This window comes from Rhynchophorus ferrugineus, unplaced genomic scaffold (genome assembly GCF_030347505.1).
Source record: "Rhynchophorus ferrugineus isolate W39M unplaced genomic scaffold, kcgeb_rfMv2 rfM2, whole genome shotgun sequence".
Lineage (NCBI taxonomy): Eukaryota > Metazoa > Arthropoda > Insecta > Coleoptera > Curculionidae > Rhynchophorus > Rhynchophorus ferrugineus.
The window spans coordinates 15267269-15283317 of record NW_027472581.1 but is presented as its reverse complement, the minus strand read 5'-3'; the positions used below and the strand labels follow the sequence as shown (position 1 = coordinate 15283317).

The window sequence follows — 16049 nt, the reverse complement described above, 5'->3', positions numbered from 1 at the left end:
AAATAACGTATTATGTCATAAATTATCGGTTTTAGTCGGCTTTTATTCATTCATTATTCGGCTGTCGATTTTATTTTTTTTCCATAACAAAAGTGGTTCATATAAATAAAAATATCGGGATAAAATGCTAAAAGTACGATCAATTTGTAGAAAAAATAATTACTAGGTGTCTGCACCTATTCAATACAAATACAATTTAAGATATTTATTTCAAAGGAAAATGTTAGTCTGGTGAGTGTCTATAAAACCCTTAGAGATAAGCATTATTGTGTAATATAGGATGTAAGTGGTGTAAAATTAACTCATGAATAGGTCTAATGGAATCTCCAGACATTATTTTTAATAAAATAATTTTTTAAAACATATGAGGAAGACGAATTAATATTTCAGAATGGAAAATTGGATCATTTATAGCAAGATGATAATAAAAGTAGTGTTAAGACAACAATAGTCGATGGAAAAAGGTAAACGTTGGAATAACAATTGATTAGGTTTTATTGGTCATAACAATTATTAATAATTTATTGCATATATATTATTCTACAACTAAGGTTTAGTATTTAATTAATATACGATAAATGTAGGAAATAATATTATACAGTGTAAAATATTTATGTGGTAGATATTATTTGGTTAAATATGCGAGGAGAGAAAGAATACTAACTGTTTTGCAGATACAGGCAGAGTCGGCACAGCTAGTAACAAAACAAACTTTAAAAGACTTTACAAGTTAACACTATTGAAGGAAATAACAACTAAGCGTAAAAGGTAAAACGCTCTCTAATAAAAGTAACATGTATTACTTGGATATACAAATGTTAACTAACTGCATAACGTGTTAGCACTACATAAAAAACGCTCCTAAATCCCTAACTCATAGGTGGTAGGGAGAATAGTTCTACAGATTTTTGTATAATTAGTTTATTTAGAGTGGAAAGTCAATGCCAATATGAACTAAAACTCGTAGAAAAATAATTTCATTTTTCAAATATACAGTTGAAACTTTAAATTTAAAAATTTCTAACTCTAATAAGATTTTATTTAACTGCCGTATTAAATATGAAAAATGCCAGCTTGGTGGCGTAGTGGTAAAGGCTATAGGACAGTCCTCCTACTGGTGCGATGGCCGCGGGTTCGAATGCTGCTGGGCCATGGTCGTACATTTGTGTTTGTGATTTTTTAAAATTTGTGATTGTCCTAGGCAAGAGTGTAAAATCCGATAAGGAAAATGATCCCAGTCACGCCAGTAAACAGGCTGGGTAAGACCGGATGTCTTCTGGGATGATTTCTAAAGTTGATCACTCGCCAGTCGGTAGGCTTAATACTGAAGGCTGTGATTCGGAGTACACGTTAAACTCTAGGTCCAGTCCAGATAAACCCATAGTTGGTAAAAGGAGACTTTAAAATATATTAAAAAATAAAAAAAACTATAAGAAATATTATTCCAATTAAAGTTTTCGAATATAAAAATCAATTATACTAATTTACTTGAAAGCTTATATTTCTGGAGATGAATTAATTTATTGGAAATTAAATCTCTAATGAATTTCAAATAATTTCAGTAAGAGATAAGAAACGTTGTAGGTGTCGGAAAAAATCCGACAGCGAAAAAAACAACGTAGACTCCGGCTTAACGATCCGAGGATTCTCCCCATCTTGCTAATCTGAATTTGAATGAATTATTCGTATCGGAAGGAGAGCGCAAACAACAATGGCGCTTAGTCAGTGTCTGAAAACGTACCGACATGAGGGGGGTGCGTTTTGTCTTCTTCGCCGCCGCTTAAACACACTCGGTTAAGTTCAAGATTGAGATGTGGCAGTTTCGCGAAATACCTCAACGCTTAACAATGGAACGCCTCGATATATGTTTCTCCTTCGATGATACTTCGGTTTTCGACACGGAATTCTTGAGGGCTTAAAATTCGAGATGTAAAATATTACGGAATAAAATAATTGCAAGAACGCGTATATCGTACCTATATGAATTATGAAAAGCCTTTAATTTACTTACAGCTATTTTATTTCAATCACGCTACGTTACATTTCTTTCTTAAAAAAGCGGTTAAAGGGATGTTCCGTCTAGACTGTTTATAACTGTACTAAAATTATTTGTAAGTATCACCTGTATTTTCTTCCGCCAGTTTGCCTTTGATGATCTTTAAAATGGTACTATTTCTACTTAAAATTCTTAAATATCTAGAACGAAATGATTTTCCAAGTTTTAATGATTCCAATTTCCAACAGTGTATGGATAAAAAACTGAACTACTACAGTCCGTCTTTAATGAACCCTCAACTTCTATCCAAAATACAGTAAACTATATTAATGATCAGCAATTTTAGTGCGATTTTAGTGCCCTTACATTCCGAACAATGATGTTTGTGTCGAGAATCCATGGACTAGGGGTGTTTCTCAAATAGTCGATGTTTCTTAATTTTAACTTACAGCTTCAACTTGATACTTTTGCACGAGCTACAATTAAATATACCATTAATTTTATTAACGACTAACTAACTAAAAGCGTAATGATTGCCAATTTAACGTCAACCTGTGGTCTTTCCTGATAAGTAACTCCAGATCGTTTTATTGTATTAATTCGAAACAGAACTGCCTTATGATTTGGTTTTACTCTGAACTAATATGGTAGGGAACCAAAATGTTCATAATTCAATAAAACATTTACATAATGAGGGTTTCTGAAGCGCACTTCACAGATAAACACTGTCTGCGAATTTTCAAATATAAGCTTTATGATACAAAACACCTAGTTGATAAAGCACGTGGACGTACAGGTATTATAATAAGTGAAGACATAAAACATTACGAAAGAGCAAAAATTACCTATAAGCAGCTTGCCTAGCCATAGAACTCAGCGAGTAGTCGTACGGGCTTTAAGGTAAATTAGATGGATCGGTGAATGGAGGTGAACGAAATGAAACAGTGGTGTTTACATTATGTGACCGTTATTTATTGAAGTAATATAAAAATGTAAAAAAACAAATGATAAAACGGATGGCAGCGGTGTTACCTGGAGACGAGGCTTGGGCAGTCGATGGTGGCACGTCTAAACCAAGCGATTGTCAAGTACTGAATCAATCGAAATACCCTTCAATAACATCCCAGATAAACGTCTCGGGGTTGCCAGCTATTCGTTATCGGGTACTAGTTCAACATCTGGAATTAGATTTCTGGGTATTTTGTAGACCGTTATTCCACGATGTAAAATTCGACATGCCTCAAGGTCGCTACAGGGCTAAGAGTTTAGCTTGTCGACAATAACGCCCTAGAATTGAATCTTTCTGGTCTCAGTCGTTTAAAAAAGATAGTAAAATAAAAGATAATGCCAATAAAAATGAGAGTGTTGGAAGTTGATAAATTACGCAACAGTGTTGGGTCGACTATATATAATTAACTGTAAAAGAGAACAAAAAACCAATAACAGTGTCAGTGATTTATTGTCCTCCTAAACATAACAAAAAAGCCTTCCAAGCCTTCTTTAACATGTTAGGTATTATACTTTGTATAGATTTATTGCCGGATGAGATTACAACATGTGGAGATCAAGATCAATAACATCAAATGGTAGAGAACTGGCCAAGGCGGTGAAGACAGATAACTTATAACATATGCCTAATAGTGAACCAAGATATTGAAACGAAATCCCGAAAAGCCCGATACTACAGATTTTTGTGTTAAAAAAGTATCATGTTTTCAACCCTCTTCTAACCAATCGTCAGTAACAATAAAATTTTATCAAAAATTATTATCAAAGATAATCATGTTATAATATCATGCTCTGTGTAATAATTGAACTAATTGACCACTATTTAGAGGAAATATAGACGACACAATCTCTTTAAATTTACCTTTAAAAACAGAAATTAATATAGAAATAGCGGCACCAGCAGCATAACCCATTTACTAAAAAAATATAATGATTGGGATAAAAGCAATAAAGAGACGGCTAAAATTTTTTCAAATCATTTAAAAAATGTACTTAAAATAACCGGAAGCAGAATTTGGAAAGCAGAATATATAATAATGATTCTGAAGCTCTAGGAAAACAACAGAATATGCCATATCCAACCGGCTTATAAGTTTGATAAGTTATAATCCAACCGGCTTGAAAGTATTTGAGAAATTATACATAAAGAGGCTTAATAATGTAATAGAAAAAAGGAAATATTACTTCAGAACATCAATTTTTGTTTCGTAGTAAGCACGTAAATCGTAATAGAAAGTATATAGACTTGTAAACAAAATTAATATGGATTTATGGCACAAATATGGATAAATTGAAGAAACTACTACTGCAATTACATTTTCAGTTACTAAAATCTTATCTCACATATACACATTTTACAATAAAATAAGACGATGAACTCACTGAATTACATACAATATATTCTATAGTTTCGCAAGGCAGTGTACTGGGATCGATACTGTATTTCCAATATCCAGCCTATCTATTGACCACAAAAATCACTACCGTGGCAACGTATACTCACGAAGATCTAATAACAATATCAAAGAACTTCCAGATACACTTTGATGAAAGATAACTATGGCTGAAGACATGACGTATTAAAGCAAATTAAAAAATCTACACATGTAATATTCACTCTGCGTAAAAGAATATGTCCATAAGTAAATACCAATAATTGTCACCTTTCCCAAGCTGACGATGGTAAATATATTGGTATGCATTTGGACCAACGTTTAACCTGAAAGAGGCACAAATTTGCTAAATGAAAATAACTATATCAAATATATAGGTTTATCTTATATTATATTATGTATTATAAAGTATATTTAATTCCCTCGTAAAACCATTCTGCTGAAAATTAATTGAGAAAGGATACCTTAGTATACTAAATCCTGTTGTTAAAATAACTTAAGTACAGTATAGAATAACCTGATAAGTTAAAAGATAAGTCAAGATTATTTATTTTTTATTTAAATATCTCAAATTCTAGTATCTAGTATCTATAGAATTATTTTGATTGACATATTGGACAATTTTGTGTATTGTAATAGGATTGTTGTAGGCAAGTTAAAGAAAAATAATGGTGTTTTCATACTTATAAAGTTCGGTAATTATATCTTATTAAATTTTTCTTATTGGAGATAACGACCATTCCTCAAGCTCTAATAGCAGTAATAACATAGAGAGCATATAATAATACGTTTGGTCAATATATAACATTTCAGTGTAATGGCCAGTCTTGTTGCTTGAGGTCTACTTTGTATAATGCTTTTAATTTTTGAATTTTTGTATTATTTGGAATAGATTTGAGCATTTTCAACTTAGTTATTGTCAAATTTAATTGGAATAATACTGATGTTTATTATGAATCCCTTTTTCATGCCTAAATTGTTAAAAATAAAACTGTTTGCCCTATGTCATTTGTTTGAAACTATTCATCCCAAGAATTATTGGCCAATAATTCTTAGTTTCTCCATCACAATGAGGCACCATCTTACATTGGTGCTCTGCAACTTTCTTTAAAAAATCAATGGACTTCTAGTGAGTATATTAAGGAGGGCTTTAAAAATCTTTCAACAAATGTAATTCAGTAACAGTTGATTAGTATAAAAAATTTTTCGACATTATTGTATTATATCCAAGAAGGCAAAGAAACGACATTTTAATTAATTTAAACGTTCCCTGTCGGATGAACATTTTAATTATCTAACACATAGTCTCCGTAGCATTGATTTTTAGTATCCAATCAAAGCACGATAAAATATGTGATATAACACGTATTTACGGAATACACATACAGAAATTCACTTATCTTTAAATAAAAGATAATTTTTTATCGATTACTGATGAAAAAAGGTCGCCATATTTTTTCATTTGTCAACTCCTTCGTCCTTTCTCTCACCTCGGAAATGAGTCTTATAAAGAAGCGGCTCCCATATTTCAAAAATTCCCGATGATTTATACCGGAAAATCAATTAGGTATTATGGGAGCCAATCCGACTTGATGATTTAAGACTTACCCAAGTGAGACCTTCATTAAACTTCGGCCGGGAAGTTTTCGGAGCGTTTACCTATCGGGAGAGGCGTTGTTTGTCGAGCACGTAATTGGATCTGACACGGGAAAAAAGCGACAATGACATGCTGCCTCACTTGCGAGTTTTATTCATCAATCAGGAGGACCAATTATAGGACGATACGTTCTTTTTTGTTGTTGTTGACAGTTTTATAGCCCCGACAATCTATACGGTTGATGATATATGTGACGAATTTAATAGAAAAACTGAAATAAAACAAATACTATTCTAAATTATTGTTATTAATGGATATAGAAATTGTCCACCTGGTAGATGCTAACGACTGGCGATAGGCATTGATTAGTACTGAGCGACCAGATGATACAATATATATTTTTAACAAAAAAATTGATCCGACATCAAAAAATAAATAAGGAACTCTCTAAAAAGTAAAAAGTAATCAAACTTGGATTTTTAATAGAAAAAAAATGTTTTAAAACAAAATATGTACATGATAATCGTTGTAATAACTAAATAGAAATAAACAAAAACCTTATTTAACCAATTTACTATACGTATTTTATATTCATCTATATACACACAATTTAGCTTAATACCTACCTTAACCTATTTATCTAATAACTATATTATTATTAAATATATTATTTTAACTGATCACTCTTAAATCAGTGCAAAAACTAAACAGTTTTATTAGACTTGTTTTGTGGGTAATTTAATTTTTTGTATATGTCACTAAATTATATTATTATTTTTTGTATTGTATGGGGTCGGCATCGACTTCAAACTAATCAGTTGGTAAAAATCTTTGAAGAAAAGTTTGATTATTTTTTAACCTTTAGTGAGTTTCTTAATTATTTTTAGAAGTTATTTTTCTTTTATTTGTGTTAGATATTTACTCAATAAATTACACTATTAGTACAACGGCCTCCCAAGGTAAAGGGGCAGCACGTATGAGGAAAAATAGAAATAAAAAACAATGATTGAAAATAAGAAACGCTTCTGGCACCAAGGTACCTGGCATAGGCTATTTGATAAATGTTCTAACTAAACTGGAATAACAATAAAATATCACTGTGCCTGCGGGTTACCTCCGCGTGTGAGCTGAATACTCTAACCACTACACTATAAAATCAGTCGCCTGAAATCTTTCTACGGCTTCCCATATGATATGGTAGTGTTTAAAAAGCAAACTGAACCGCTTTTGCACTGAACGACTTCCGATATTCCATCACATAAGTGCAGCAATGATATTATACATAAATATTTGATTATTTTAGATAAAACAATATGTGAAAACTTTGTACGCGCCTTTGTAATTTGAGGTTTTCCTCGATTTCCCACCTTTCCACTATCAGATCCAATGGGACCACCTCGGAAGTGCACTCTTTCGAATAATATTTTTTTTTAAACCGGTCCATAATTGACCGAGAAATCGGCAAACATACATTAAAATAAATAAATAAATTTCCAAATTTGACCAACAATGACGTTGATTCATTAAAAAGCTGCTGCTGACCTATTAGACGGATCGAATCTTAAATCGATATTATTATAGATAATCGATTTTAATACTGTTAAACATTCTTATATTTGATTTAAAAAAATAAGACAATCTTATAAGACAACGTGATAATATTTAACAGACGAATTTAATTTGCTAGAGATGTCAGAGAACAAAACTCTCATTTGTAACATAACCGATTCCTGTATCACAGAGTAGATTTGAACAGTTGGTTAGGCGAAAGACGAACTTTAGATACGAGCGCTTGAAACTCTACATCTGCGGCGTGTTTAGGACTAGAATTACCATAAGCCAACTTGGATCGGATTTCGGGTCAGTCGAACGACAATTTATCTCGATATGTTTTACCGGTTCGTTCGTTAGTAGTTGAACCTGCAGTTGATAGATTGCTTTAAAATAATAAAAAAACAATTACCAATAATATATTTGAGTTGGGAATAATAACAAACTTATATTTCGAGTATTTTAGTTGAAATAAATTGTAAATATTACGTTGGATGTCGTTGTGCCAGGTTGAGGAAAGAATATTATTGCAGTAATTTATTTTTTTTGTTATAGTTTGCTTATTATCTCCGAAAAAGAAAAAAAACCAGTGTAACCTCATGGAAAGCTGTATTGTATTTATGACGATGATTAGATCGTTATAAATGTTGATATTAACTATGAATCTTGCTTTGGTCGGTCAATCATTGTAAAAACTGATAAAATTCTTACAAATATCACGGTAGGTCGACATATATCATAATAAAACGAATATAAAATAGTTCAGAATCATTTAAAAACGACTGGACATCAAAACAAGTTCGATAGTTTCTGTGCAAATTTTTAGTGAAAATCGAATGAACTGAGTTTTCATTTGTTATTTTTCATTCGCGACTATGATGTTCGAAAGAACTCGTAGTCGAAGCCAGGAGAAGCTTGATAAACGCTTGAGGACATTAACCCCAAAAGGCATGACGTAAGACTTGAAAGTAACTGTTTATTGTTAGAATATTGCTACCGTAACTTTACACATTTGATAGAGATCATTAATACATATATATATATATATATATATATATATATATATATATATATATATATATATATACATATATATATATATATATATATATGTATGTATATATATATATATATATATATATATATATATATATATATATATATCTTATATATAAAAATGAATCGCAAAATATGTTCCTAAGCGCATAACTCAACAACGCCAATTCGTATTTGATGAGTGTGTGATGATATTACGGCATCATTGAGAGTTTGATCCCAATGAGCGTCATTTTCAAGCAATTGCAAACGTTGACAGGCTTCTCTGTAGGATCCACACAATTCACCATCAACAGTTCGTAACAGTTGGAATGATGTTGGGCCACGTACATTGACTAATAGCAGTCGTAAATAAAAACATTCATCATTGCTTGGATGTACTGAATAAATCCGGCCAATCGCATCGGTGGAATATACATCTGTATATCCTGGAACTGGTTTTCCTTGTTTCCGTCGTATAAATCTCCTTGAGGATTGATTCCAGGTATAATATTTTGGCATTTCAGAATATAGCAATGTTTGTGCGAAATCATCGTTTTGGCATGTCTCAAAAAAACTGGTTAATGTAGTAGATGGTGGCTGAGCAGCTCTTTGTACTGCGTTCTGTGCTGTAAAATACACTCTTTGTCCATTTTCTAAATGCACAGCTAAGTGAACAACAGAAGGGTGTCTCTCATGAATAGGAAAAGAAAATATTCGCCAAACTGCTTCATTACTACTGACATAGCGGCCCATTTGGTATTGGGTAACTTCATCATTAGAATTCTCTGCACCAATTCCAATCACAGCCATATCACTCCCTTTGGTTACATATTTGCAAATGTATTTAATCGATTTCACTGAATGGCAAGATTCAACGTTGATGTGTGCTTTGAATGTCTTTGATAAAATGGGTGAATATGGAACAATCCAACGATTATCTATTTCAATATCTTGTTAATTTAATTTGACAATTGTTGATTTTCCATTGTCTGCTGTCGATCTGCGACGATACAATGGATAACCGTCATTACCAGTAATTGTTTCCGATATTAATGTCCGTGGATATCGTTTTGAACATTTACCATCCATCATACACGGTGAATTTTGATTAAGAGTTCCACAGGGACCATGTATCATGTTTTTGATAACTACCTCATGCAATCCAGGATCTACTTGTACATTAGGGATTTCAGCTGATATCACTGCATCAACTTCATTTGGCCTTATCTTTTCAACCAACCAAATCAAAATGTGTGCATGTGGCAATCCTCGTTTCTGCCACTCCACAGAATACATCCAGCAGCGTGTCTCACCAAACACATTATGTTTTACGATGAAATTCATTAAAGATTTCAACTTTTGTCTAAAGACTCTGGCTGTAATATCATGACGATCAATGGATGATTTCCCAGGTAATAACTCCTGCTTAATTTCTATCCATTGCGGATTGCATGTAAATGTGATGAACAAATCTGCTGTACCATAATGACGAACATACGACATGGCATCTTGAGCATATTCGTGCATATGCCGAGGGCTTCCGATGTATGTTGCTGGAAGAATAGTCATCCGACCGACATTCTGTGCATTTCCATCAGTATTAATCGCATCTCGAAGGTGAATATACTCTTCAGATCGGAGTTTGGTTTGATTCAACCTGATGAATGTTAATCTCTCCGTTTCAATTTTAACATACATGTCATCAACATATTTGTGATATAATCGCCGACATTTCAATATGTGATTATCTGCATTTTCCCGAATCATTAGGCGGTATGAATAATAGTTCATTGAACTGACTTTTTTGTTGGTTTCAGAACCTGTAAACAGATTTTGTTTTAATAACATTCAAATATAAAATTAAAATACATAATATAGTGACTGAGATATTATCGCCATAGCTAAACTAATATTTTAGTTACCTGTAATGGGATTTATCATTTTTATTGATAAATCGTAGCTATCTTCACCTTGCCAAAATATAATGGGATATTGCAGTGCATCATATGAGCGGTGTGTTTCCTTTATAGGTTGTAATTGAAAATTCCGACGATGTAAAACAATATCACGGGATTCCAAGTTTTCTCCAACTACAACGATAGCAACTTCATCAATAGTTGGTGCATTAAAACGTCTTGTATGTTGACCTGCAGGTGTTTTATCAGCTCTGATTACAATTTTGTGATTATCGGATGGCATCAGATCCAGGGCAGTTTTAAACAATATAATCAATTGATTGTGTTGATGAAATAAAGTTTGTAATTGTTCTACAATAGACCTTTTTACTAAATTGTTATGTGCACAACGCAGATCAATTTCTTGTGGTGAATTGCCCATAAAATAAATTTGCAGGAATTTGTTGTCGCTATCTGACACTGGTAACAGTGAACCTGCTCTGTGATATATTTGCCCTTGTATCTGTAAATAAAAAAAATATTATGGTGTGATATAAATTAATGGATTGTCAATGATCAAACTTAAATAATATTTGATCTTAAAAAGTATATATTTAGTTTTAACTAATATCTATCAAATATAAAATATAATAAAAGTGTCACTGAAACTGAATCACCATATAATATGATGACTAAGTGATATATTTCGTAATGATTAAGAAATTGAAGATTAGTAACACATCTTAACTTTGGTGACAGAAAATTTTGTTCGCTAAAATAATTATGAGTAACTGCTATAATACATACCTTGAAAGTTGGCATAAAATTTTCCCGAACTGCATTTGTTGCCCCAAATGAAGTCATTTGAAAGCAATTGTTATATTGTTGAATATGTGTCAAAAAGTGTATAGAATCTGTTCCTATTCCTGAAACCAATGAGTACAATGGTTCTGGTGGTGGATCCAATTGTATCAATTTCACTTTACCATTTGCGCAACACAATCCATTGGCTTCGTTTTTGTATTTTAATGCCTTACAGTGTGAGCAAACCAAGTTCATAGAACCAATAACAACACATTGGTAGTTACTGTAGTCAATTGACACATCGTAACTGAAAGCAGCTGGATTCAAACTTGCGCGATTATTAGTTGAATGTCGCGCTCGCGCTTCACGCGTTTGTGATATCCGAATTCTTTCACGTTCATTTCCGTCGTCACGTTCTTGTGCAGTACGATTAGATCGGTAATTAGCTTGGTTTATAGCATTTCTGGTTCTTCTACCTAAATTGCTTCGTCTTATAGGAGGCATATCAAATATAAATTATTTTTTCACTAATCACGAACTAAACAAACACTAACTAACTAAACACTCTGCACAAAACACGATATACGAATTTGTTTCGTGTATCACTTGACAATTCATCTGTCATCTGTCAAAAGTCATCTGTAACAGACAACTTTTTTTTTTAAATTTGATATGACTTGAACTCAAATCCTTTTAAGCCGTACGAATTGTTTTATTTATTTAAAATTTGAATTAAATTTTAAACAAATAAAAAATTTTAAATAAATAAAACAATTCGTACGGATTAAAAGGATTTGAGTTCAAGTCATATCAAATTAAAAAAAAAAAGTTGTCTGTTACAGATGACTTTTGACAGATGACAGATGAATTGTCAAGTGATACACGAAACAAATTCGTATATCGTGTTTTGTGCAGAGTGTTTAGTTAGTTAGTGTTTGTTTAGTTCGTGATTAGTGAAAAAATAATTTATATTTGATATGCCTCCTATAAGACGAAGCAATTTAGGTAGAAGAACCAGAAATGCTATAAACCAAGCTAATTACCGATCTAATCGTACTGCACAAGAACGTGACGACGGAAATGAACGTGAAAGAATTCGGATATCACAAACGCGTGAAGCGCGAGCGCGACATTCAACTAATAATCGCGCAAGTTTGAATCCAGCTGCTTTCAGTTACGATGTGTCAATTGACTACAGTAACTACCAATGTGTTGTTATTGGTTCTATGAACTTGGTTTGCTCACACTGTAAGGCATTAAAATACAAAAACGAAGCCAATGGATTGTGTTGCGCAAATGGTAAAGTGAAATTGATACAATTGGATCCACCACCAGAACCATTGTACTCATTGGTTTCAGGAATAGGAACAGATTCTATACACTTTTTGACACATATTCAACAATATAACAATTGCTTTCAAATGACTTCATTTGGGGCAACAAATGCAGTTCGGGAAAATTTTATGCCAACTTTCAAGGTATGTATTATAGCAGTTACTCATAATTATTTTAGCGAACAAAATTTTCTGTCACCAAAGTTAAGATGTGTTACTAATCTTCAATTTCTTAATCATTACGAAATATATCACTTAGTCATCATATTATATGGTGATTCAGTTTCAGTGACACTTTTATTATATTTTATATTTGATAGATATTAGTTAAAACTAAATATATACTTTTTAAGATCAAATATTATTTAAGTTTGATCATTGACAATCCATTAATTTATATCACACCATAATATTTTTTTTATTTACAGATACAAGGGCAAATATATCACAGAGCAGGTTCACTGTTACCAGTGTCAGATAGCGACAACAAATTCCTGCAAATTTATTTTATGGGCAATTCACCACAAGAAATTGATCTGCGTTGTGCACATAACAATTTAGTAAAAAGGTCTATTGTAGAACAATTACAAACTTTATTTCATCAACACAATCAATTGATTATATTGTTTAAAACTGCCCTGGATCTGATGCCATCCGATAATCACAAAATTGTAATCAGAGCTGATAAAACACCTGCAGGTCAACATACAAGACGTTTTAATGCACCAACTATTGATGAAGTTGCTATCGTTGTAGTTGGAGAAAACTTGGAATCCCGTGATATTGTTTTACATCGTCGGAATTTTCAATTACAACCTATAAAGGAAACACACCGCTCATATGATGCACTGCAATATCCCATTATATTTTGGCAAGGTGAAGATAGCTACGATTTATCAATAAAAATGATAAATCCCATTACAGGTAACTAAAATATTAGTTTAGCTATGGCGATAATATCTCAGTCACTATATTATGTATTTTAATTTTATATTTGAATGTTATTAAAACAAAATCTGTTTACAGGTTCTGAAACCAACAAAAAAGTCAGTTCAATGAACTATTATTCATACCGCCTAATGATTCGGGAAAATGCAGATAATCACATATTGAAATGTCGGCGATTATATCACAAATATGTTGATGACATGTATGTTAAAATTGAAACGGAGAGATTAACATTCATCAGGTTGAATCAAACCAAACTCCGATCTGAAGAGTATATTCACCTTCGAGATGCGATTAATACTGATGGAAATGCACAGAATGTCGGTCGGATGACTATTCTTCCAGCAACATACATCGGAAGCCCTCGGCATATGCACGAATATGCTCAAGATGCCATGTCGTATGTTCGTCATTATGGTACAGCAGATTTGTTCATCACATTTACATGCAATCCGCAATGGATAGAAATTAAGCAGGAGTTATTACCTGGGAAATCATCCATTGATCGTCATGATATTACAGCCAGAGTCTTTAGACAAAAGTTGAAATCTTTAATGAATTTCATCGTAAAACATAATGTGTTTGGTGAGACACGCTGCTGGATGTATTCTGTGGAGTGGCAGAAACGAGGATTGCCACATGCACACATTTTGATTTGGTTGGTTGAAAAGATAAGGCCAAATGAAGTTGATGCAGTGATATCAGCTGAAATCCCTAATGTACAAGTAGATCCTGGATTGCATGAGGTAGTTATCAAAAACATGATACATGGTCCCTGTGGAACTCTTAATCAAAATTCACCGTGTATGATGGATGGTAAATGTTCAAAACGATATCCACGGACATTAATATCGGAAACAATTACTGGTAATGACGGTTATCCATTGTATCGTCGCAGATCGACAGCAGACAATGGAAAATCAACAATTGTCAAATTAAATTAACAAGATATTGAAATAGATAATCGTTGGATTGTTCCATATTCACCCATTTTATCAAAGACATTCAAAGCACACATCAACGTTGAATCTTGCCATTCAGTGAAATCGATTAAATACATTTGCAAATATGTAACCAAAGGGAGTGATATGGCTGTGATTGGAATTGGTGCAGAGAATTCTAATGATGAAGTTACCCAATACCAAATGGGCCGCTATGTCAGTAGTAATGAAGCAGTTTGGCGAATATTTTCTTTTCCTATTCATGAGAGACACCCTTCTGTTGTTCACTTAGCTGTGCATTTAGAAAATGGACAAAGAGTGTATTTTACAGCACAGAACGCAGTACAAAGAGCTGCTCAGCCACCATCTACTACATTAACCAGTTTTTTTGAGACATGCCAAAACGATGATTTCGCACAAACATTGCTATATTCTGAAATGCCAAAATATTATACCTGGAATCAATCCTCAAGGAGATTTATACGACGGAAACAAGGAAAACCAGTTCCAGGATATACAGATGTATATTCCACCGATGCGATTGGCCGGATTTATTCAGTACATCCAAGCAATGATGAATGTTTTTATTTACGACTGCTATTAGTCAATGTACGTGGCCCAACATCATTCCAACTGTTACGAACTGTTGATGGTGAATTGTGTGGATCCTACAGAGAAGCCTGTCAACGTTTGCAATTGCTTGAAAATGACGCTCATTGGGATCAAACTCTCAATGATGCCGTAATATCATCACACACTCATCAAATACGAACATTGTTTTCTATAATCATATCTACATGCTTCCCATCAAACCCAATTGATTTGTGGATGAAGTACAAAGATTATATGTGTGATGATATTTTGTATCAAATACGGAATAGAATGGGAAATCCAAATATACAAATCAGTGAAGAAATTTACAATGAAGCATTGATTTCAATTGAGGACATGTGCTTGATAAGGTCAAACAAACTATTAATTCAATTAGGCCTGACCGCGCCCAATCGTCCAATGCATGACGCTTTTAACCAAGAGTTGCATCGAGAAAGACTGTATGATCTCAACGCTTTGAAAGAATAAATTCAAACAAATCTTCCACTGTTAAATGAACAACAGAAGTATGTATTTGAAACTCTTATGAAAGTAACAAATGATGAAACTGGAGGGATATACTTCTTAGATGCACCTGGTGGTACAGGAAAAACTTTTTTGATTTCATTAATATTAGCAACAATTCGCTCACAAAATAAAATTGCACTTGCACTCGCTTCGTCGGGAATCGCAGCAACTTTGCTTGAAGGTGGTCGAACAGCCCATTCAGCACCAAAATTGCCATTAAATATGCAAAGCAATGAAACTCCAACCTGCAACGTTTCGAAGAACTCTGCAATGGCAAAGGTTATGCAGCAATGTAAATTGATTGTTTGGGATGAATGCACGATGGCACATAAAAAATCTTTGGAGGCTTTAGACAGAACCTTAAAAGATCTACGTAGCAATAATAACCGATTTGGTGGTGCAATGATTTTATTAGCAGGAGATT

At 32.9% G+C, this 16049-nt stretch overlaps 2 protein-coding genes across 2 annotated transcripts; one reads left to right on the top strand and one right to left on the bottom strand.

Moving 5' to 3' along the window:
- Window positions 1-8933: 8933 nt before the first annotated feature.
- On the bottom strand, window positions 8934-11923 carry LOC143191076 (uncharacterized). Its single transcript, XM_076395773.1, has 3 exons — window positions 11287-11923; window positions 10507-11002; window positions 8934-10404 (listed from the first exon to the last, which is right to left on the bottom strand). The coding sequence occupies exons 1-3, from the start codon at window positions 11785-11787 to the stop codon at window positions 9539-9541; spliced, it is 1863 nt and encodes a 620-aa protein (XP_076251888.1). The 5' UTR covers window positions 11788-11923; the 3' UTR covers window positions 8934-9538.
- Window positions 11924-12134: 211 nt separating this feature from the next.
- Window positions 12135-14781, top strand: LOC143191075 (uncharacterized). Its single transcript, XM_076395771.1, has 3 exons — window positions 12135-12761; window positions 13046-13541; window positions 13644-14781. The coding sequence occupies exons 1-3, from the start codon at window positions 12261-12263 to the stop codon at window positions 14507-14509; spliced, it is 1863 nt and encodes a 620-aa protein (XP_076251886.1). The 5' UTR covers window positions 12135-12260; the 3' UTR covers window positions 14510-14781.
- Window positions 14782-16049: the final 1268 nt, after the last annotated feature.

Excerpts from the sequence above, each read along its gene's own strand:
- LOC143191076 (XM_076395773.1), bottom strand. The coding sequence starts at position 11,787 with ATGCCTCCTATAAGACGAAGCAATTTAGGTAGAAGAACCAGAAATGCT. Across the intron at positions 11,003-11,286 it reads ATTTTATGCCAACTTTCAAG|ATACAAGGGCAAATATATCA; the intron begins GTATGTATTATA and ends TTTTATTTACAG. Across the intron at positions 10,405-10,506 it reads AATGATAAATCCCATTACAG|GTTCTGAAACCAACAAAAAA; the intron begins GTAACTAAAATA and ends ATCTGTTTACAG.
- LOC143191075 (XM_076395771.1), top strand. The coding sequence starts at position 12,261 with ATGCCTCCTATAAGACGAAGCAATTTAGGTAGAAGAACCAGAAATGCT. Across the intron at positions 12,762-13,045 it reads ATTTTATGCCAACTTTCAAG|ATACAAGGGCAAATATATCA; the intron begins GTATGTATTATA and ends TTTTATTTACAG. Across the intron at positions 13,542-13,643 it reads AATGATAAATCCCATTACAG|GTTCTGAAACCAACAAAAAA; the intron begins GTAACTAAAATA and ends ATCTGTTTACAG.